Raw genomic sequence first — 24,914 nt, 5'->3', positions numbered from 1 at the left:
ACAACGTGTTCAGCGCATTCCATCCAGAGTAGGCCACGAGTCAGAAGGTATCAACAGAGGGGGAGTTGAGGGAGAGAGAGGGGGCACTGTCACATGTTGCACTCAAAGCTACGCAGTTATCTAGGTAAACTGTTTCACCTGCCATTGTCACCTCTCTCCATTTCGTCTCCATGGCGTCCCGATTCCAGTGGAAAATATGGGATCCATGTTGTCTGGGGTAACACAAACAAAACTGACAGGTATTCCAATAAAATCTAGCGCTTTCTTTTTATAACATTTATAAACTCATGCTTCCACCCTCATTGTCAGAAGGATGCCTTCAGTTTGCAATTCAAAGGAGCAGAAGATGGTGGCGATAAGGGTCCTTTGTCGTCCTTAGTTTATCCAGTATAAATAAAATAACAGACACATTATAACAATTACCCAGAAACATCCAACAGTTGGGAGATGTTCAATGTTCCTGAAATATAAAAATAAAACCTCTGAATTTTTTTTAATTTTTTGTCGTCGTTCTTTTTACATAAGTCTTTAAGGGGTTTTAAGGCAACAAGCTTTACATGGCCTTTGAAACAACAGTGCGTGTGCTGTCCATTGGACAATCAGTTTGTTTTGGGGTTGTGTTTTAGGCGGCGTGCCCTTCGTGTCCGCTTAGTTACTGTAGTGAAACGAAACTCTTCCAGTGGATCCACCTTACCCTTTGGGTGGCGTTTCATGAAATGCACTTCCTGTTGTGTTTGTGTGGTCCGCGATCCTTTTTTGGGCCTCCCCTTCCTGTTGAAGCCCAGGTACCAGCCTTTGTACTTGGCTGACACGAGAGCTGTGTAGTTGTTCTCCAAGAATTCTTCCACGAAGACGCACTCCTGGTTCCTTCCATTGAGCTGCAAAGAAAACAACATGTTAGACACTTAGCACCTGGTTTCTGACACTGTGAAACAATGACTTCCGCCTTCCACAATGGCAAAACATCAAGGAAATCTACTTTACCTACTGCCAAAGAACATTGCTATATGTCATATAAGCCAGAAAGAGATGGAACTACTACAGTTGCATTTGAGGTATAGCTCTTTTAAGGACACAGAAACGTTACTGGACATTTCACACCTTGCATTTGTAAGTTTAAGCTGTGTGTGTGTTTAAAAAGAATAATACTTTTTTTGTGATGTACACTCCCCTATGTATGTATTTAGACAGGGAAGCAAGACTCAATCAGATCAAGYGTTAACCGGCGATAACCGACACCCGCATAGCTGTTTTGGCTGTGTCTGAGGTGTAACTGTGTTGGAGCTGTCAAATCTGTGAGCAGCTGCTCTTGATCATTGTCATGGAGCCACACCAGTCCCGCTTGCGTTAGAAGTTCAGAACGAGAAAGTGTAGGCTATATAGAAATAATTAYGCCCAAATTGAAAATCATTAGACAAAATAATTAGGATTTCCATCAGCCTAATGGAGGTGTAGATCACATGTCACAATCCTGTGTTCTGACTTGTAAACAAGGCTGCATGAGATTTCTCTTAAAGGGATACTTCGGGATTTTGGTCAGATGAACTCGTGGATACCATGTTTATGTCTCTGTGTCCAATGTGAAGGAAAGTAGAGGTAGTATCGCGAGCCAATGCTAACTAGCGTTAGCGCAATGATTGGAAGTCTATGGGACCCATAGACTTCCAGCCATTGCTCTAACGCTAGTTAGCATTGGCTTGCGAAACTACCTCTAACTTCCTTCATACTGGACACAGAGACATAAAAATGGTATCCATAWGTTCATCTGACTCTGGGGAAGTAAAGGGCCTCATTTTCAAAATCCTGACGTATCCCTTTAATGCAACTCCGTGCAGCCAATGGCAATGTCCGCTTTAGGTATAATGCCAGGAGCCTCTTGTGGATTTGGCAGTTGTAAAGCAGTTCCACCTCTGACACTGCCAAAACAACCACGATGCAGATGTTGGGTAAAGCGGATCTTATTCAATAGAGCCCTTAAAGTTTTATATGAGGCAACAGTACAGAATGTCACCTTTTATTTCAGGGTATTTACATACATATCTGTTTTACTATTTAGAAATAAAAGCACTTTATATATCTAGCCCCCCATTTTAAGATGTCATAAGTATTTTGAAAAAATTCAYTTATAATGTATTAATGTAGTCAAAAGTTTAGTATTTGGTCTCATATTCAATGACTACATTAAGCTTGTGACGCTACAAACTTGTTGGATGCATTTGCAGCTTGTTTTTGGTTGTGTTTCAGATTATCTTTTGCCCAATAGGAACTGAATGGTGAATAATGTATCCTTTTGGAGTCGCTTTTACTGTAAATAAGAATAGAATATGTTTCTGAACACTTCTACATTAATGTGGATGCTCCCATGATTATGATCATGAATGAATCATGATGAGTGAGAAAGTTACAGATGAACAAAGATCATACCACCCCAAAAATGCTAACCTCCCCTGTTATTGGTAATGGTGAGAGATTCGTGTGTCTTGAGGGTATGATCTTTATGCCTCTGTCATTCATCATTATTCAGGATTCATTCAGGATTATCCGTAATCATGGTAGCATCCACATTAATGTAGAAGTTTTCAGAAACATCTTCTGTTCTTATTTACAATAAAAGTGACTCCAAAATGACACAAAACATTATTCACCATTCAGGTACTATTGGGCAAAATATCATCCCAAACTGAAACAAACTGCAAATGCATCCAACGAGTTTGTAAAGTCACAAGCTTGAAGTAGTCATTGCGTGCTAGGAATATGGGACCAAATACTAAACTTGTGACTACTTCAATACACTATAAGTTAATTTGTCCAAATACCTATGAACAAAAACTTTTTCAAATGGGGGGGCTCGATATATAAAGTGATTTAAATTCTAAACGGTAAAACAGATAAGTATGAAAATACCCTCAAATAAAAGGTGACATTCAGTAATTCAGTAATGTCCCCTCATATAACACATTTGATCTCAAATCCAAAATGCTGTAGTGTCGGACCAAATGTATAATTCTAGCTTCACTSTCCAAACAAATACAGAGGGGAGTGTACATGCTGCTATTTTACATGGCGCCACCTGGTGAACAAGAGGTATAATTGCAATGGCGTCCCTCCTATGTGGGCATTAGACTTTCAAAGCATTGTGATCATTGTGAGGATTGCAGTCTATAATTGACTGATGAAGTGTCAAAAGAAAGGCACGGGTTACTTATCAAAGGGTTTTTAATCATTTTTATACTGAGTGAGCACTCTCCATTATGGCTTGTATGTTACGCAAGTGAACATACAGGTAACTGCCAAAATAAAGGAAACACCAACATAAAATGTCTTAATAGAGCATTGGGCCACCATGTGCCAGAACAGCTTCACCTGGGCATAAATTATTCAAGTGTCTGGAACTCTATTGGAGGGATGTGACACTATTCTTCCACAATAAATTCCATAATTTGGTGTTTTGTTGATGGTGGTGGATAACGCTGTCTCAGGCACCGCTCCAGAATCTCCCGTTAGTRTTCAAATGAGTTGAGATCTGGTGACTGACACGGCCATGGTTTACATTATTATCATGCTCATCAAATCATTCAGTGACCACTCGTGCCCTATGGATTGGGGCATTGTCATGGTAACCAAAATAATGGTCTTCCCAGCATTTTTATACATGACCCTAAGCATGATGGGATGTTAATTGCTTAATTAACTCAGGAACCACACCTGTGTGGAAGCACCTGCTTTCAACATACTTTATATCCCTCATTTACTCAAGTGTTTCCATTATTTGGGCAGTTACCTGTAGATTCTTCATACATTGATGTGTATTATTATGAATGTCTTAGTGTTGCTAAAAAGGGAACTTAATCACACATAAAACCATGTTTCTATGGTTGGGTATAGTAATGTGCACACTGGGGTGTCTCTTTAGGTGTTCTCTGTTATTATCACTAGAAAACACAAGAAAATAGAATAGGCCCAATTGTATTTCATTGAGTTAGATTTTCCTCGTTCTTTGGCAAGAGAGTGACAACCAAGGATATGCTTACCTTTCCAACTATTTTGCCATTCTTGTTCATACAGATGTAATGCCCACTCTCCTTCCCTTTTATTCGAATATGGCTCCCAAAGGTTTCCGTCTCAACAATAAGAAGAGCTAGACGGTGAAAGAGAAACACAACTTGATAATTATTTTCAAACACTTACATGCATTGAGTTGATACAGTCCATGAACAGTTTTAACCGATTAAAAATTTGTTTGATAATTTACCATAAACCCCAGAGAGGTAGAAACCAATGCAGTATCATCTTCCTGCAGTGATAAAGTTTACACAACAACATATGTGCCAAAACAAAATGGTAAGCTGCCGTTACATTTGAAATGATCCATTCTAAACAAGCACACCAGCGGCTTCTTTTGCTCTGTCACAACCTTCACCCCTGTGGGGTCAGCTTTGTTTCTGTTCGCTCCTCGCGGGCAAGAGATCTGCCAAACATTCTGGAGGGGTTACGCGCCCTCAGGATTAGGTTTCAGGTTCTCTTTAGTCTGTGCTCACTCAATCAAAAAGTTAAAGATGATCCATCTGTTTAACACACTGGTCTATTCAGTGGCACTCAAGGGAACGGAGGCATGAGGGGGGAGCCAGGAGGTGTGGGGAGGGGCATCTCCAAAATTGTCCCTTTAAACAATCTTGGATGGGAAGGGGAGTGGGAAACTCGTCTGAGAACTGACGTTGAGAGAGAGAGAGAGGGAAGAAGACATCCCTCTCAACCAGGGAGAAACGAGGATAACATGACAGTGGTGAGACTTCTCTGAATTCACAGGAGGCCTGGTTTGAGAAATACAATAGAGCTCCTGAGAGGAGTTGGAGAAGCTGGGACAGAGAGCGCCACAAGTCCCCACTTAGCTGMCCCTCTTCCATCCCTTTCATACTACAAAGGTAAAAAGCAAGCTGTACTGTGATAGCCTGGCTTGAAGTGGTTTTAGTTTAGTGTTGCTCACTGTAGCCAAGCTATAGAAGCCCCACAGCATTTTCAGTGCTGGCTCTCAAACGACGGTGCCGAGGGCGGACTTGTGCGAGTGCAGCTGGAAACTACAGGTGCAACAACTTCCTTTAAAAAACATTTACCAGCACTGACGTGGATTTTAACACATTTTTACAAATACCTATGCATTTAGATATAGATATAAGATGCTATCCTAGTAGGACAAACGGTGACATCAATTATGTGGGATTGCATGTGACACATTCTCTAGCCCAGCTCTACTGCCTGGGGAGAATTAGAACTCTGTCTTATCCGCGTGTATATGTGGGGTAGCTGACCTTGTTGTAGCTGCGGCTCCATTTCTCAGCCGTGCTTTCTGACCCTCCGTTGTGCGGTTGCTGTTATGACTGAGTGAGGATTAGTGCAGAGATGAGAGAAGAGTGTCTTCCCAAGCCTCCTGTTAAATCAGTGTCAGGGAGTTCACAGGTGCCAGGTACTGGGGCTGAGGGGGCAGGGTTGGCAAGTCTTCATGGGAAACATTGAATCTGCTTCCACTCAAGCTCTAACAAGCAACGAGAGGAAACCTCGCCTCAGCATATCTGTGACTGAACACAGTCGACACAACAGTGAGGTCGACTCGGGCCGGCAACATTACAGCCGACTGACTGTTTGTTGGCAAATCATACATGTGAGCGCAAACAGGCAAGCACTCCCATACAAACGCACCTAGACCACCGTCCGACGTTGAATAGAATATGTGCCATGCACACAGTGACTGTAGAAACTGTAGTGAATGTAGAAACTGATAGACCCTCTGTAGACTTGGAAACCACTATGCCAGGCATCACGCAGAATTACTTTCCATGACAACAATCAGATGTATTTCCACCTCAATATGATCACTGACCAGAACAGTGGAAGGAACACAGCTGAGACACAATGAATAAAGACAATATATACAGTACCTCTAGATGTGCTTTCTCTGTGGCCGGACACGCTCATAGCCTCACATTCCCACACTATTCATAATCTTAATGGCTTAACCAAGCAATCAGTAAGGAGCTGAGTTAGGGTCAAAGTTCACTCATTAAAAATGTAAACCCAACTCTGACCAGTAGCGGTCGTAAATAGGTCGAATGAATCCTGTTTCACATGGGATAAATCCCACAATAAAAGACCATTGATGAGGGGAACTGGCTTGAAGCGTCTGTAAGTGAAGTGCACAGGAATTCTCCCGTACCGTACTTGCCCCCATCGTCTCCGTTGGCGTTGACCTTCTTGCCCAGGATCTGGACGTGCTTGCCCGTGGTGCGGCTGTACAATTGGTAGATGCGGATCTGCTTCCGGCTCAGGTCGTCCGGGTTCCGCGTGTGGTTCTCGATATAGATCCTAAAATCAGCTGAGCTCTGTTGTGATTCCTGGAGGAGAAAGACATGACACAGGTGTTCATGGAGCAGCTTTTACTAGGTACTCTGTCATGAAGCTCTGCTTGGATGTTGCTCTGCTTGGATGTTGTAAGCTGATCTAACTGTGCGGCATTGCGAACAAATTCAAAGGGCACATACTGCAGAAGCTGAAGAGAACAAAAGCGCAACATGCTACGTGCTTCATTATTATTGCATGTCTTTGTATTGAGGCAGCTATTTACTATTTGCCTGGGGCCATATTGAGAAACCAGTATTCCATTTCCACAAGCAAGCAAGCCACTAGCAATTATACACCTGAAGCATTCAGACCTGTTACACTATCATCAAAAATATATCTGCCCTAGGGCCCAGTAAGGCCTATAAATCACAGTGGAGACGTGGATGCGATGGCGAGAGGCAGCTCGTACCATAAAAACACACTAGGAGGGAGCATCTCGTAACATAAACTCCCCTATTCAAATATTWCACGCCGTTAGAATGAATGCAAAGGTCTGTTCTGCACTTACAAGTTGCCTAAGGGCCTACTTTTTTTTTTTAAATAGCTGACTTCGACAACACATCCAAATACATGCAGCCTGAGCGCCCTGTCACCCAACCCCATATGTGGATGGGAAGGAAAATGTACACTTTCAAAACCCCTGAAATCTCAATTCACGCCAAGATCCTGTTCCCCAGCTGTATCATGTGGTAATTACATAGTAATGGCCTTTTATGTAGCTTCTCTCAGGTGGCTAATTATATACACATTACATTCTCCTACTCCTTGTTATTTTAACCTCAGCAAATGAATGACATTTAGTGAATGAGTGGGGAAATATGCTCAGGGTAGAACAAATCTTTAATACAAAAGGGGAAAACAAACCACTGATCTGAATACAAATCCCAGTTGTTTGAAGCCACGTTATGGCTGTTCTCAGTAAAAAAAATGGTGTCAGCAAACATTAAAGGAACTACATAACACAGTTAGTTTTGGAAATACTATCGCAAGTATATTAATCAAAATATGAAACAATTGTATGTCACTTTTTAATATTCAACTCAAAGAAAGTCATTTGCCTCAAGAAAACATGCATCTTAATCAATAAGCAAATCTTATTTAAATATCTTTATCAAACTTCCTTTGAATTGAGTCAATGTTTAGAGGGGAGGAACATTAACAGTTATTATGATACACCTCATAAGTTCATATAATAGAGCATCCGATAGAGCCTATACAACACTAAAAGAGCATTTAAAACCAATAGAGCATCCAATAGAGCCTCTACAACACCAAAAGAGCATTCAAAACCAATAGAGCATCTAATAGAGCCTCTACAACACCAAAAGAGCATTCAAAACCAATAGAGCATCCAATAGAGCCTCTACAACACCAAAAGAGCATTCAAAACCAATAGAGCATCTAAATAGAGCCTCTACAACACCAAAAGAGCATTCAAAACCAATAGAGCATCTAAATAGAGCATCCATAACTCTCCACAACCTAGAAGGACATCGTCATACTATCCCCCCCGCCCCAAAAGCTAACCACCAAGCCAGCATGAACTAAAACATTTTTGGGGGGATAACTACTGCTGAGGGATTTGTGCCAAATCTCTCCATCTCTAAACAAACATAAAGGTTTGTTTTGTAGACAGTTTCATTTCACATGGAGGAAAAAAGGCAAGCCTCTGCAGAGGGCTGAGGTTAATGCAATCGACAACATTTTTTATCGAGCCAGTCTCCCTTTTCAAAGACGGCCCGAAAATGGATATGGTTGAAACTTCAAAAGTCTGGCACCATCTTCACTGGGAAGCTTAGTCCCCTTGCATCTCAGATACGCTTTACTATCTGCATAACACAGTCTACCTGCCATCAAGGTTGTGCTACATAATTGTATTGGTCTATCTAGAGGGTTTTGTCTTCAGCAAAGCCTCTATGAGACTTCCTTCTGGCCCACATCTTCATTACAGAAGCAATTAGTCATACAAAGTAAGAACTATATCAGAATTTAAACACTAGTATTGTATTACTATCTAGGACAGGGGAGAAATCAGACAGTAACACTTTAGCATTGTTTGTTCCAATTCCTTTGGAACAATCAGAGCACAAACCCTCACATTACCCAGTTGTGTCTTGTTTTTTAGTGGTGTCTTTGTAAAAATGTCCACTTTTATTATGAAATGGGAATGCCAGGTTTTATAATCATGATCCCTTGACATATTTATTAAGGAACATCTCTGACAGAGATGTGGTGTCTCTGACAGAGATGTGAAATCCAAGAGGTAAAAGGGGGATTCTACTCTCTGTCTTCACCTATTGCTGCCTCGTTGGATGGATTGGCCTCTCCATCAATAATTAGGTTGGCATGAGTGTTGTTTTTTTGAAATCCAAAGTATTTTTTAAGATTTCAAACTAGATTTCATGACATCTTATCACGTCAATCAGAGGGGAAAGGATTGGGTGCATTGTATGTAATTACTTAGCCCTGTATAAATAGAAGCAATATTTTTAAAATTTTCACATATGCTTTAAATTGAAGACAGGGTGAAAAAGGTGAAACAATTCTAGTAGTTCTCTGTAATCCTGGAGAGGTTTGATTGGTATCAACTCGGTATATGATACTGACTCGACTATAAAACTAACCCCAACAACAGAGGCATGGAAGCAGGATGTGGGCTAACCACTGCCTCTCACTGTATCCAGCAATATAGCATGGTGGTTTCCTAACTACCCTTTATATCTGACATTAATTTAAACCAAATACATAATGTCAAATGTCTAGATGTTTTACATTCATGTTCATATGTCACATATCATGAACAAAAAATAACCAATAGCCTACAAGCATCCCTAAAACGGAAATACATTCATTGTTCATATTAAGCTACAGTTAAGAAATTGAATCTAACACCGTGCAGAATATTACTTTACATAATAATACATCATGTCGATTTTGACTTGAGTTTTGCATGAAAGGTAGGCTACAGACAACCAATTTAACAAATCAATCGCATGCTTAAAAGGCGCGCGATTCGTGGAGTTTATATTATTACCGAATAGATCCACGACACTGAAAATGATCAAAATCGCAAATTATCCTGATCTAAATGTCTTTAAATTTCTTCAGGCTACATGTCAGTTTTTTCCATGCCTCAACGCTGGTTGCCTGGCTCAATGGTGCGCTGTGCGCTTATCTGATGCACTCGAGGACTCCTCGTTTATTAGAGTAAGGTGCGCAGTGGGGTCGTTTCTTCTACATTACTATTTCCTTACCATAAATGTCATATTTAAACAAGGGTAGAGTTACTATGCTTGTATTTTTATTAAATGAACAATACAACTTTAATTAGGGAATTGTGTTAATCTTATGTAATTAAAGTCATATTAAAAAGTAAAAAGACAAAGCTCAGAAAAAGAACCAGCGCGCCTAACCACAGTATTTTCCAGTTTGCAAGTATCCAATTATATGATAACGATTTGTTCATAATAAATCCAGAATGGGTGCCGCAAAATCACACACACACACACACACACACACACACACACACACACACACACTGTCCAAAAACTGAACAATCGAATCAACCTACCTGGAGCTGGAAATAGAGGACCAGAAAATGTAAACACCTGGAGAGAGAAGGAGGGGGTTAATCACAAGCAATAACATTAAATATAAACACTATAGCCTAAATGGATGACAAGGGTAGTAACTAGCTTTTAGCGACTTCTATTGGTAAGAATGTACGTGTTTTGAGAAACGAAAGGAATAGAAAGATGGAATCCTTACAGGTATATGAACCTCGAAGGCAGAAGAGACATGTTGACTTGCTGAAATACACCTGTTTCCACCGTTTTAAAGCCCCGAGAGAAGTAGAGGATAGACCCGCCAGCGTCCTTAAACTATGCGAACAATTCCGGAGGTGCCTTTGAATCCCAGTGTAATGATAAACAACTGGAGTGCAACAATGTCACTGAATGCAACATTAGGTGCTTCCTTGTAAAAAAAAAAATGATCCAGAGGAAAAAATATAGCCTATTGTTTCTTGTCCCCCTCCAAATCTCCTCGCTCCGCTCTCACGGGCTGTGTAGACCGTGGTATCTTGCTGGGCGCGGAAATATTCAATTTGCAACCATTGCTTAGTATATTTCCCCTTGTTTAAAAATCCATTGCGCGCACCCTCTTTGCTCCCAAAGGTGCTGCTCCAAAGATCAGATGTATTTCAATTCCGTGCGTACCTGGGGATATCTGCACTTTGCATGGATCATGTTAATCTTCCGACTCCACATTGGAAAAAGGGCAAAAGGGGACAAGTGCGTAAAATTGAATAGGATTTTTTTTTTTTAAGTTATGGGGTATACCTCAAGTTGTGATAAAACTTCAGTGATATCCATAGAGTATAACTATTACATCTGAATCAAACGCAGCGGAAGACCTTCGTAGCAGGGGCGATGGTTTAATGCCTGTCAGTAGAGTGTCTGCGGCTAAGGATTTGGGCACAGTCAGTTTTTTTGTTGTTGGTGGGTGGAAACTTGTCCGCGGTGTGCACCTGATAGGGTAATTTTTGAGAGACCATCAGTTTGGAGAATGTTTTCCTCTAGTCATAAATGATGGTGCTTGGGAGGGAGTTGGTAGGCTACAAGGAGGGACTCACGAATGGATGACTTGTTTTCAACATTTTAGAAACTTCTGTATATACATTTTATTTGGAGCAATTCGATAAGGGATATTTCCTTAAATGCAGGTTTAGGCCTATTTCAAGTTCACAAAAATAGCCTAGGCTACTTTACATTTTAGTCATTTAGCAGACGCTCTTATCCAGAGCGATTTAAGTGCCTTGCTCAGGTGCACATCGAGAGATTTTTCACCTAGTCGGTTCAGTGATTCGAACCAGCGACCTTTTGGTTACTGGCCCAATTCAATCGCTAGCCTACCTGCCACCCCTACTTGGGAGAATAGACCTACTGGATTTCTAAAAAGAAMACTGGAATCACATTTTTTATGATTCATAAATCAGTTTTTCCCCCATATTATTTTCCAATATTATTAATGGCGTAACCATCACTAATTAGTTCATTATATTTATTGATATTAGATATATATTTGCTGATGTTTTGTTGTATTACCTTTGTCTAGAGTTGAGAAAGAGTGTGTGAGTCGTATTTTCAGAACACAATGACACTTTTCGGCTTCCCTTGTTTTGTGGTTATATTGGAGGCCACGTCGTTTGTGGATTGGGCTTAGCTCTCCCAGACAGCATTGAAATGCAGGTTGTTGTGGAACTCGATTTTTCAATAATGTGCTATAACTTATCCTGCATTTAAATGAAAGAGAGGTGTGAATGTGTTTACGAGGCCCTCTGAACTCGCAGTGGAATGACCCCACATCCCTCCCGCCACTTAGGACCATTGTGTGATTTTCATTTATTGTCCTATTACAACGGGAACTACAGCATTCCATCCTCATTGCGTTTAAAATGTCCCTATAGAGTTAGTGGTATCAATTGAAACTATAGTGGATTGCACTTTGAATAGCTTGTAAGAACAAGGGTGACTGTGTGAATCAGTATAATCCCAAAATAGGCTATTACAACAAATGTTATTCAATTCTGTACCTATGTAAAATGCATGTGTATTATCAGATTTCAAACTCCAATAATAAACGATGTCCTCCAATGACGAAATTCAAAAACCCTAATTGCACAAAATATAATAATTTATGATAGGAACYGTTAAATAAACACACAATGAGTGCACATCTGATGATTAGATTGACCTGGGGCTTCCATTTGGTGTACATCCAAAGTAAGTTATAATCAACAAAAGACTATGTTTGAAGCATTGGCTGGCAGTCCAAAATGAAGCTGGTTGAAAAGTGACTAAAACCACAGGCATAATAAACAATAATTACGAAACTGCACAAAGGAGCCAGCATTGAGTAGTCACTCATCACCTTTAAAGCACAGGTTTGTGACAATGCCTTGAAAGTATAAATGAAGAGCTATGGCACAGGGTGAACAGAGCTGTGTCTTTGATGTGCTCACCTGTGTGACACTTGTGGCAAGCTTCAACAGAAGCTCCTGCACACTGTTTACCTGCACATTTTCACGGTAGAACCACGTTACAGCAGATATGTATGGCACATGGAGTAACTCTTCCATTCCATAGTTTATTCTAGGAGGTTGGATACATTTACCGTTGACTCTAATCAGTCACATTAAGCCACACAAACTACGACTTATGTCAGATTTATTCTTGGAAAGTCAATTTAGCATTTACACAAAGGGGCTATGAAGTTTGGTCAGAAATGTGACTAACCATTGAGAATTGTATTGGTTGGAAGGTTGGGCCTACTGGTTGACAATGACTAGAGTTGAGCTTTATGAATGGGGAGCTGTCTCAATCCCTCTGAGGAGGGGGAGATGGGCAGTCAAGCCAGCAACTCAAGAGTTAGGATTAGGTTACCCACAGCTACTGAACTGACTGAGTGAAGAAAGGAACAAGCAGGTAAGCTTAAGGTCTTGGTTTAAACCCCACAGCCACGAATGAGAATTTGCTACAAAAAGCATTGCGGCTTTCCACCATCACCACTACCAGTAGATGTTTCTGAGACTGTGTCCAGRCGGTCATCAGGAATGTGGAGAATATCTCATTGACGGTAGGAAAAAAAGGTGGGGTGGAAAAAGCTATCCGAGGGCGGTGAGCCAGGGGTTCAAAGGACCTAGCAGGCCTTTAAGCTTGACAAAAGAACTTGGCAGTGTCTGTAAGTGAAGCCCAATGTACTACATTAGTGCAAGAACCCCCCCGCCACCTCCTTTCTCCCCCTCACTTCCCACTTTCATCTCCGACACGAACATATCGGGTGGGGGGTTTCGGGGGGCATCTGCATCCTATTGAATTTTCAAGGTGAGGGGACGGCCGAAGAGGGCCTAGTGGCTCGTATAAGCCGTCCAGACCCTTTTCACTCCAAGTCACAGCCCAACGAGCGTGTGAAGAGGCGGGGACAGCCTCTTCCTCTCATCTCCCAGGAATCAACCCCACCCCATTAGTATATTGGCGGCCCCTTTCACACTGTTGGCTTGGCTCTTTGGCCCTGGGCCCCCGGAGTCCCGCGGCGTAACGTTGGCTAGTCAGGAGCAGGTCACCACGGGGTCGCGACACCTCGCTGTGCAATAGGGTGATGGAGACAGTGCCCAGAAGAGTGTCGCTGAAAGAGAAGGAGAGAGAGCCTTGAAGCGTCGCCTTGAAGAAAAGGGAAGCATTTTGTAATTTGTCCCCCATCACACGTTGTTTGCTTGGAGTCATTTACGGCATCTAGGTTTTGCCTTGAAGTTGGCGGCCACAGTGTGTGTGGGTGTGTGTGCCTTGAAGTTGGGGGCCACAGTGTGTGTGTGTGAGAGAGAGAAAGAGGTAATGTGAGTGTGAGGTGATAATTAAACTGTTGCTCCTCGACAAATCATCTCAGAGCACCGCGATACATGCAGAACATATTAACATATTCATTAGCTTCAGTACACTAATGATGATATTTCCCCCTCTCAGTTCAACAGAGGTCTTAAATTGTCCAAAACCACCAACACACAGTATGGCTCACTTGTCACTAGTTGTTAACACATGTTATAGATTTTATGATGTATTTTCACGCCTCACTAAACTCCTCTTAATGATTCTGAACAATTACTCTCAGACTCCAGGTTAATGGATGGTGAAAAACACAACTGCCAAAAAGTGTCATGATGTAGTAAAAACAATCATTTCATAACACTGGTCCTTGAGCCACATACTTCTAGCTTTCTGACCCATTTTGTATCTTTGGCAGAATATTAAGAGTCACTTGGACAGCAGAGGCTAATGTTGGGTGCTTATTTATGCTTTCAAACCAATGCTGAGTGATATGATTGATTTGTTGTCAGCTCTTGAAGTTTTTCTGCATTGAAGTTTTTCTGCATCGAAATGAAATTACCCCTTAATTGTTTGTTGGGTTGCTGTAATTACCAAATCAAGGAGCTGGTTGTTGGTAATGTGGCATAACATTCAGGGGTGCAACTTTCACTGAGGACGGGGGGGACAGGTCCACCCCACATTCTGAAATTGTATTTTTGTCCCCCACCCCCACAGTTTTATCATTGGAATGTGATACAAAATGAGGCAACGGTGTGCTTAAGGACCATGCGGATGCCTCTGAGCGTCGGCTGTTTGGAGTGTTTATCCGACTAGATAAAAAAAAAAWAATACAATTATGTCCCCGCCACTTCTAAAAACAAAGTTGCGCCCCTGATAACAACCTGGCCAGAGTGCATTAACTCAAACCATACTCCCAGCTTTCAGTTTTGAAGACTGGAAAGCATGTTAGAAAAATGGTTATACAGCTGCGCTTACAGTGAAATACGTTTCTATAAATGCGTAACCATTTTAGAACTTCAACAACAAATTAAAAACACATCCAAAAATAATCTTCTGAGATTGTACCCCTGTGTCGATGCCACACCACAGCCCTCCAACCTCATGACCTAGTCAACCCACCTAAGGCGGTAAACACTTTGATTTGAAGTCCTTACCTTCAAGTCAGCGTGCGAAAAGTATTTAGTGAGTGTTTAAAGGTCAAAACCTGTCAACAAAATGGATCAACCCAACTAATTGCTATTAAACTGTGGGGTGGGCGAGTATACTTCCTCAGGTAATAGTGGGTCCTGAGAAAGTAGTCCCGCTTCACTCCTCGAGGTCATCTGTGTGACTAGGGTTCAATAAGATGCCCCTTCTGATGGACCGCCCGTTAGCCATGTAGCTTTACTTAGGGATAGCAGCAGCCACGGTAGGTAGGAGTCCCCCCCCCTCAGCGCAGGAGGGTGCCCCTGCAGCTAGCCTCAACCTGCAACTCCACTCAGCCTAATGGTTGAGCCCAATCCATTCCCCTGTCTAGCACCTCTTTAGAGCCTCCTCACCCCTTTGTTCTGACAATACACAAACGGCCATTCAAATGGGGGGACTCTGTAATCAGTGAAATACTAGCCTCTGGGCTTTGTAGAGAGGAAAAGAGAGAGAAGGAGAGAGGGGAAAAAAATCCATCCATGACCAATCAGCTCTAACTACCTGTCTGGGTTTTTTGCTGCAGAGGTTATTTGCAGAAGGAAAAAATGTTCCGTTCCAGATGTAGAATTGAAGATGAAAAAAAGGCGTCCAGACTGATACCTCCACCCACTGTAAAATACTGGATTAGTCGACACCTCTGGAGTTTCTGTTGCTGTTGCTTGAGTTTCTTCGTTTTGAGGGAAAACACTGTTATAACCTACATTTTAGCTGTGAAATCTGCATCAATGGATTTCCTTTATTGCTCACTAAAGCTCACTAAACACTAGTTATATTGACTAATGTGCATCATGATATTAACTGCGATGATGGGCAAAGTGATGCATGCATGTCAAGATTTATGCACAGCAATGTTGCAAAAATAGATAAATTGACTTCGCTTAAATAGGCAGTAAAATAACACCTTAGCCTGGTCTCATAGACTATTTGTAACTTAGTAAATGTAAATCTAGGACACACAAATTAGTATGATATGTTACATTTGGTATGGTTTCACAAGATAGAAGGTTACATAAGGCAATGGGTAGGCATACAACATGAATGTCTAGCAACCCAAAGATTACGTGTTCAAATCTCATCACGGACAATTTTCGCTAATTAGCTACTTTACAACTAGTACTACTTTTTAACTACTTAGCATGTTAGCTAACCCTAACCCTTTAACCAAACTCCTAACCCTAACCCTAACCCTAACCTTAACCCGAACCCCTAGCCTAGCTAACGTTATCCACCTAGCTAACATTAGCCACAACAAATTGGAAATTGTAACCTATCATACATTTAGCAAATTTCGTAACATATTGTAACATATCATATGAAATGGATGATGGACATCCACAAAGTAATACATAACATATGAAACATAACATATCATACTAATTGGAGTCTCAATGATTTATGTTAACTATGTTACGTCTACCCCTGAGTCCAGGTTGAACACCTGGGTGTTAGGTGCTGTCAGTTATAAGTCAATCCTTTGAAAAATAAATAAAATGGCAAATATTCTTTGCAAGAAGATCTGTATTGTTTCCTACCTTAGCAAAATGTGAAGGTGCAGATGCTACGTTAAGTGGGGCCAAACAGCAACTGTTCTCTCTGCTAGATGAGTTGTCTGGGGAACCGTTGTTTAATTAGTGTTCAGAACACATAAAGAGGACAGTCTTTCCTTTGGTCAAAGAAAGTGCTACACGTATGCTACAATTTCTTCATGTTCTGTCCAAAAATCGCATTTGAAGCCAGGTGCATGCCGAGCACGCCCCAATTCACATCGAGGGGGCTGTAGTGTAGGGTTTCCCAAAGTCGGTCCTGGGGCCCCCCTGGGTGAATGTTTAGTTTTTGCCCTAGCACTACACAGCTGATTAGAATAATCAAAGCTTGATGATGAGTTGGTTATTTGAATCAGCTGTGTAGTGATAGGGCATTAAACAAAACCACCCGGGGGGGCAAGACCAACTTTGGGAAACCCTGCTGTAGTGGAGCTGGTCTAGGGCACGACAACGCCTATTCCCCCTTAGGAGGCTGAAAAGATTTGGCATGGACCCTCAGATCCTCAAAAAGTTATACAGCTGCACCACTGAGAGCATCTTGACTGGCTGCATCACCACTTGGTATGGCAACTGCTTGGCATTCGACCACAAAGCGCTACAGAGGCTAGCGAGGACAGCCCAGCACATCACTGGGGCCAAGCTACCTGCCATCCAGGACCTCTAAACCTGGCGGTGTCAGAGGAAGGCACTGAAAATTGTCAAAGACTCCAGCCACCCAAGTCATAGACTGTTCTKTCTGCTACCGCACAGCAAGCGGTACAGATGCACAAAGTCTGGAACCAACAGGACCTTGAACAGCTTCTACCMCCAAGCCATAAGACTGCTAAATAGTTAGTTATAGTTAACCAAATCTGCATTGACTCCTTTTGCACTTTTTGATGAATCACATGCTGGTCATGGGTGCACCTCAGCCACGCTCAAGGTCCTAAATGATATCATAACCGGCATCGATAAAAGACAATACTGTGCAGCCGTCTTCATCGACCTGGCCAAGGCTTTCGACTCTGTCAATCACCGCATTCTCATCGGCAGACTCAACAGCCTTGGTTTCTCAAATGACTGCCTCGCCTGGTTCACCAAATACTTCTCAGACAGAGTTCAGTGTGTCAAATCGGAGGTTCTGTTGTCCGGACCACTGGCAGTCTCTATGGGGGTGCCACAGGGTTCAATTCTCGGGCCGACTCTTTTCTCTGTATACATCAATGATGTCGCTCTTGCTGCTGGTGATTCTCTGATCCACCTCTACGCAGAGACGACACCATTCTGTATACTTCTGGCCCTTCTTTGGACACTGTTAACACACCACCAGACGAGCTTCAATGCCATACAACTCTCCTTCCGTGGCCTACAACTGCTCTTAAATGCAAGTAAAACTAAATGCATGCTCTTCAACCGATCGCTGCCAGCCCGTCTAGTATCACTACTCTGGACGGTTCTGACTTAGAATATGTGAACAACTACAAATACCTAGGTGTCTGGTTAGACTGTAAACTCTCCTTTCAGACTCACATTAAGCATCTCCAATCCAAAATTAAATCTAGAATTGGCTTCCTATTTCGCAACAAAGCATCCTTCACTTATGCTGCCAAACATGCCCTCGTAAAACTGACTATCCGACCGATCCTTGACTTCGGCGATGTAATTTACAAAATAGCCTCCAACACTTTACTCAGCAAATTGGATGCAGTCTATCACAGTGCCATCCGTTGTGTCACCAAAGCCCCATATACTACCCACCACTGTGACCTGTATGCTCTCGTTGGCTGGCTTCATATTCGTCGCCAAACCCACTGGCTCCAGGTCATCTATAAGTCTTTGCTAGGTAAAACCCCGCCTTATCTCATCTCACTGGTCACCATAGCAGCACCCACCTGTGGCACATGCTCAAGCAGGTATATGTCACTGGTCACCCCCAAAGSCTTTCCTTTTCCAGTTCTCTGCTGCCAATGACTGGAAYGATCTGCAAAAATCACTGAAGCTGGAGACTCATATCTCCCTCACTAACTTTAAGCATCAGCTGTCAGAGCAGCTTACAGATCACTGCACCTGTACATAGCCCATCTGTAAATAGCCCACCCAACTACCACATCCCCATATTGTTATTTATTTATTTTTGCTCCTTTGCACCCCAGTATCTCTACTTGCACATTCATCTTCTGCACATCTATCCCTCCAGTGTTTAATTGCTAAATTGTAATTATTTCGCCACTATGGCCTATGTATTGCCTTACCTCCCTAATCTTACTTCCTTTGCACACACCGTCCATTGACTTTTCTATTGTGTTATTGACTGTACGTTTGTTTATTCCATGTGTAACTCTGTGTTGTTTGTGTCACACTGCTTTGCTTTATCTTGGCCAGGTCGCAGTTGTAAATGAGAATTTGTTCTCAACTGGCCTACCTGGTTCAATAAAGKTGAAATAAATAGAATAAAATAAACATGCAGTTAATTCGGAAAGTATTCAGACCCCTTGACTTTATCCACATTTTGTTACGTTACAACCTTATTCTAAAATGTATTAAATWGTTTTTTCCCTCATCAATCTACACACAATCCCCCCCAAAATGTAAATATCACATTTACATAAGTATTCAGACCCTTTACTCAGTGCTTTGTTGATGCACCTTTGGCAGCAATTACAGCCTCGAGTCTTCTTGGGTATGAAACTACAATCTTGGCACACCTGTATTTGGGGAGTTTCTCCCATTCTTCTCTGCAGATCCTCTCAAGCTCTGTCAGGTTGGGTGGGGAGTGTCGCTGCACAGCTATTTTCAGGCCTCTCCAGAGATGTTCGATTGGGTTCAAGTCGAGGCTCTGGCTGGGCCACTCATGGACATTCAAAGACTTGTCCCGAAGCCACTCCTGCGTTGTCTTGGCTGTGTGCTTAGGGTCGTTGCCCTGTTGGAAGGTGAACCTTCRCCCCTGTCTGAGGTCCTGAGTACTCTGGAGCAAGTTTTCATCAAGGATCTCTCTGTATTTTGCTTCGTTCATATTTCCCTCAATCCTGACTAGTCTCCCAGTCCCTGCCGCTTAAAAACATCCCCACAGCATGATCCTGCCACCCCCATGCTTCACCGTAGGGATGGTGCCAGGTTTCCTCCAGATGTGACGCTTGGCATTCAGGCCAAAGAGTTCAATCTTGGTTTCATCAGACCAGAAAATCTTGTTTCTCAGGGTGTTTCTCTGAGAGTCGTTTAGGTGCCTTTTGGCAAACTCCAAGTGGGCTGTCATGTGCCTTTTACTGAGGAGTAGCTTCCATCTGGCCACTCTACCATAAAGGACTGATTGGTGGAGTGATGCATAGATGGTTGTCCTTCTGGAAGGTTCTCCCGTCTCCACAGAGCCACTCTAGAGCTCTGTCAGAGGGACCATCAGGTTCTTGGTCACCTCCCTGACCAAGGCCTTTCTCCCCCGATTGCTCAGTTTAGCCAGGCGGCCAGCTCTAGGAAGAGATTTGGTGGTTACAAACTTCTTCCATTTAAGAATGATGGAGGCCACTGTGTTCTTGGGGACCTTCAATGATGCAGAAATGTTTTGGTACCCTTCACCAGATCTGCACCTAGACACAATCCTGCCTCGGAGCTCTACGGACAATTCCTTCGACCTCATGGCTTGGTTTTTGCTCTGACATGCACTGTCAACTGTGGGACCTTCTATAGACAGGTGTATGTCTTTCCAAATCATATCCAATCAATTGAAATTACCACAGGTGGACTCCAATAAAGTTGTAGAAACATCTCAAAGATGATCAATGGAAACAGGATGGCCCGAGCTCAATTTCGAGTCTCATAGCAAAGGGTCTGAATAGTTATGTAAATAAGGTATTTTGGTTTTTAATTTTGAATACATTTCTATGGTGTATTATGGTGTATTGTGTGTAGATTGAGGAGGAAAAATGTGTATTTAATCTATTTTAGAATAAGGCTGTAAGGTAACAAAATGTGGGAAAAGTAAAGGGGTCTGAAAACTTTCAGAATGCACTGTATGCTGCTGCTACTGTTTATTACCTATCCTGTTCTCTAGTCACTTTATTCCTAGTTGTACGTACATATCTACCTCAATTACCTCGTACCCCTGCACATCGACTCAGTACAGGTACCCCGTGTGTATAGACATGTTATCGTTACTCATTGTGAATTTATTATTACTTTTCTATTATTTCTCAATTTTCTTTCAATCTGCATTGTAAGTAAGCATTTCACTGTTAGTCTATACCTGTTGTTCACGAAGCACGTGACACATTTGATTTGATTCGATTTTGTGAGCAAAAGCGACTGCTATACTTCAAACCGTTCTAATGAGGTGATGTTGACACTTACGATTATGGACAAGAGAGTAAACTAYGTGTCTATATTAATAAACAATATGTATTTGAACATATACAGTACAATATGTATTTGAACATATACAGTACATTGCAAAACAATACATAATACTATGAATATGTAGCAATTTAAATAAAAGCGTTTTCCAAAATAGATATCAGAAGAAGAATATTCAAAACACTGTACTCTACATAAATGATCAACTCAACATGTTCAGGTGATTCTGTTAGTATGATATAGGCTGTATTTTCATATTTTGCCTTGTGATATAAACTACAGAGGTTGTGCGTTGACAGACACATGTACCTTAGACAATGTGCAGAAGCAATCACATTGGCACAAAGTGAGGCAGCAAAATATAGCACTTGTCACACACCGTTTAGCTGTAAATGGGTTCAATTCATCTTGATAAGAGCTTCCAGAGCAGATACGCTTTGGCTGAAATAAGCTCCCATCATTCTTTGAATACTACAGGTTCCTCCATTACAGTTTAAGTGAGACAACATCTGAAGTGCTAAACTGCCTCACACCTCGAGGGCTGCAATCATTACAGATATAATCATATTTTTGGAAGTGTTTGGGGATTGACAAATTGCTTTATTCAACTCCACTGCTGTGAGTGAGACATGTTAGCCAAATGTCTGCTTAAATAATTTACAGCCCAAGCCTTGTGCTGGGGTCGGCCTGAAATGGGGGGAAGCAACAGGGGACTTTTATGAGGAAAATGAGGGCTCTCAATTGGAAGTCTTTTCTACAAAGCATATATCACCTTTGCCTGTGTTCACTCCAGTTGGAGTTAATAGCATTAGAAAACAGTGACACTCTATGTAACCACATGCAGATTGCAGTTACAACAAAATATCCTCAAAAGAGCTGTTGTAGGGTACTTCTAAACACTCACAACATGATATTACTTATTATGGGTTCGTTAATAGCTTTTGTTTTTTTAACTCTAATAATTTGCATGAATTCACAACATGACCAATAGAAGGGTCACTCATTCTRGGGCCAAAGTCTACAGAGGTGGACATGATGGGGTGTGTCACTACTAACGGTGAAACTAGTCAAATGTTTTCGTCGGATAGCTCTACAACATATTGTATTTCGGCAGGCTAGCCTAGCTAAATAGGATGACTAAAGACAGTACAGTATGGGGAGCACAGAGATATAACGGTAGATGGCCTGGCTGGCTGACTGCTACTGCCTAAGCAGAGATGAGATGATGGCTTCAGGAATAAAAAAGAATAGTCATCAACAAAAAACTAGTAATATGGACAACTGAAATATTGTATTATTTCATAGTAATTTCCTATTTTTCTTTTGATGTCTACCCAATGTGTACATGACAGAGACTATGGAATATTTTGAATGTTTTGGCAATTGAATGTTCATTATTTTTGGCTTTGGAATTTCCATTATAAACCTCTAAAATCATTTTAATGTCATCATTTCATAATAGATTTAATGTTGAAAAAAAAACAATTGAAACCGAAAACAAACCGACCTCAAAAAGCTCTAATTGCTCAGCACTAGAGAGAGCAGCAGGTCTGGAGCAAAAGCTGATGAAACGACAGAGGATACATGCTAAGGGTAAATGTGTCCATCACATGCACTCCTATCCAAGCTCCAAAGAGGGAGAAAAACACAAGTTAGCACAGACATTACTGAACAAGTCCACAACAAATACACATGAACTCACTATCTTGCTCTAAAGTGAGACATCTCCCAACTACTGTTACTGCCTCTGCTCTGTTGGTTAGAAAAAAAGCCTGGGTTTGTGGGCAGAGAATGCAGCGCACATCTTTGCAAGCCAGCCGTGGAGGTAATGCGTCCCGGGTGTTGGTGCTTGTCGAGCAAAGCGCGCTCCCCTCGTATTAATAACCGCGGCCTATTGCTGTACCAACGCTGTATTTTACTGGACGGGACGCTTACAGGAAGAGACAATGAACCCCTCCACATCTTTTCTCCCCCCCCCCCCCCCCCATCAGACGATCTCTTCCAAACGTCTGTTTTTAGAAGTTGGATAACCCCTACTGGATAACCCCTACTCCCAAAGAACTCCTGGGTATGTAGTGTTGGCCAAGATCTAGCAGTCTAAAAGATGAACTGAGAGATCATTTGGTCCACTTTCTGTCTATAAAGACGTTCATATCTGTGGAGGTAACAAGTATACCCAAGGAATTATTGTCAAGAGACAGTACTGTCAAAGTGGTTACTGTGAAAATACATCCCTGACAATGACAATGAGGGCTTCCTTTCTGTCTAATATAAACATACCGACATGATCACTTTTCCCCCGAGCTAACTCATTGTTCCAGTTCCATTTTGAAAGCTCTCCATGAATGCTTGAAATGTTCCATAGATTTTCTTTCTTGTTTGTTTATTTAGCTGTATCTAGGTGATGTGCCAACCTGTCACTTACTGGAATATAGATCCTTGTTTTCTCAAAAGAAAGGTCACATCTGAAATGAGGGTGAGAGGGAGGGACCCCACATCAGCCCATTGGTGTGCCCTTAACTTGAGGAAACAGATATATGGTCAACAACGTGCACACATTAAATCTGTCAGTCACAAAAAGTTCAACACCTTGGCTGTATGCTTGACAGGAAAGCTGTAATCCTCTATGCACCCCTAATGCTCCACTAACATTGTTGCAGCACTAAATATGTTCTGCAGTACTGTTGTCAGAGCATCGTGATTATAGTCAGGGGTCCCTATCATACTTTTATGTCCAATTCAATATCAGCTGGCTGGGAGAGGAGAAGGCTACTGATAGCATGTCTCTGAGCTGGGAGAGGAGAAGGCTACTGATAGCATGTCTCTGAGCTGGGAGAGGAGAACGCTACTGATAGCATGTCTCTGAGCTGGGAGAGGAGAAGGCTACTGATAGCATGTCTCTGAGCTGGGAGAGGAGAAGGCTACTGATAGCATGTCTCTGAGCTGGGAGAGGAGAAGGCTACTGATAGCATGTCTCTGAGCTGGGAGAGGAGAAGGCTACTGATAGCATGTCTCTGGACTGGGAGAGGAGAAGGATACTGATCGCATGTCTCTGAGCTGGGAGAGGAGAGCGGTGGCTGCCGTACGTGGCTCTGTAGTCTGCCAGAGGTGGCTGCCGTACGTGGCTCTGTAGTCTGCAAGCGGTGGCTGCCGTACGTGGCTCTGTAGTCTGCCAGAGGTGGCTGCCGTATGTGGCTCTGTAATCTGCCAGAGCCGGCTGCCGTACGTGGCTCTGTAGTCTGCCAGAGATGGCTACCGTACGTGGCTCTGTAGTCTGCCAGAGATGGCTGCCGTACGTGGCTCTGTAGTCTGTGAGAGGTGGCTGCCGTACGTGGCTCTGTAGTCTGCCAGAGGTGGCTGCAAAGGTGAGGTCAATTAAATTCCAATTAAATTACAGTTTAACTAGGTGTAAGCATTTGCACAAACACACAATTCAACTAATCCAATCATTAACAAAAGCCCTTGATAGCTTGAATCAGAATCAGGTGTGTTAGTACAAGACTGGGACTAGGCTACAGGTCCACAGGAGCAGGATGGAAGAACATTTTTTAAAGCCTTTATTTAACCAGGCAAGTCAGTTCAGAACAAATTCTTATTTACAATGATGGCCTAGGAACAGTGGGTTAACTGCCTTGTTCAGAGGCAAGACAATAGAGTTTTACCTTGTCATCTCAGGGATTCGATCTAGCAACCTTTCGGTTACTGGYCCAATGCTCTAACCACTAGGCTACATTGATCTCTGGACAGATGGCTGAGGACCACTCAGTACTCTACTGTTTTGCAGAAATGACACATCCTCTGCATCCCTACTGTCCCACACCCAGTCCATCCAGTAGTGCAGAAAAGCACAAAGAATAGATCTCAGATGTGAACAGTGATGGTCAGTGCTGGTCAGATGCCCTTGGTGTCCCCTCACAGATTGTTACAAATGTGTCCAGTAATGTCACGTTCCATAACATAAGAGTGCGGGATAATGTCATGTTTTCTTTTGTATCTCCAGGCTGCATTGAAGTCAAACCCTGGCCTGGAATTCAAGTCAAGCGCAGCAGGGGGATTTCCACGTGCCTCCAAGTCTCTCCTCGGACCA

At 42.3% G+C, this 24,914-nt stretch overlaps 1 protein-coding gene across 2 annotated transcripts; it reads right to left on the bottom strand.

The window, feature by feature from the left end:
* Nucleotides 1–214: 214 nt before the first annotated feature.
* fgf24 (fibroblast growth factor 24) lies at nt 215–10,500 on the bottom strand. Of its 2 annotated transcripts, none has more exons than XM_023990114.2 (5): nt 10,162–10,500; nt 9,965–10,001; nt 6,209–6,386; nt 4,032–4,138; nt 215–878 (listed from the first exon to the last, which is right to left on the bottom strand). In XM_023990114.2, exons 1-5 carry the CDS (start codon nt 10,191–10,193, stop codon nt 600–602), a joined length of 633 nt encoding a protein of 210 aa, XP_023845882.1. In that variant the 5' UTR covers nt 10,194–10,500; the 3' UTR covers nt 215–599. The 2 variants fall into 2 exon arrangements, with proteins under 2 accessions (XP_023845882.1, XP_023845883.1); XM_023990115.2 differs by having other exon boundaries at nt 6,218–6,386; nt 10,162–10,288.
* Nucleotides 10,501–24,914: the final 14,414 nt, after the last annotated feature.

The sequence above is a fragment of the Salvelinus sp. IW2-2015 genome, linkage group LG6.2, assembly GCF_002910315.2.
Source record: "Salvelinus sp. IW2-2015 linkage group LG6.2, ASM291031v2, whole genome shotgun sequence".
NCBI classification, from domain to species: domain Eukaryota; kingdom Metazoa; phylum Chordata; class Actinopteri; order Salmoniformes; family Salmonidae; genus Salvelinus; species Salvelinus sp. IW2-2015.
Note: the sequence above shows the minus strand (reverse complement) of the source record. Positions and strands in the feature narration are given on the sequence as shown.

What these genes read in the sequence shown, in the direction of transcription:
- fgf24 (XM_023990114.2), bottom strand. Translation starts at nt 10,193, where the DNA reads ATGTCTCTTCTGCCTTCGAGGTTCATATACCT. An exon ending in TCCTCTATTTCCAGCTCCAG is followed by an intron (nt 6,387 to 9,964) that starts GTAGGTTGATTC and finishes TTTCTCCTCCAG; the next exon opens with GAATCACAACAGAGCTCAGC. An exon ending in AGACGATGGGGGCAAGTACG is followed by an intron (nt 4,139 to 6,208) that starts GTACGGGAGAAT and finishes TTCACCGTCTAG; the next exon opens with CTCTTCTTATTGTTGAGACG.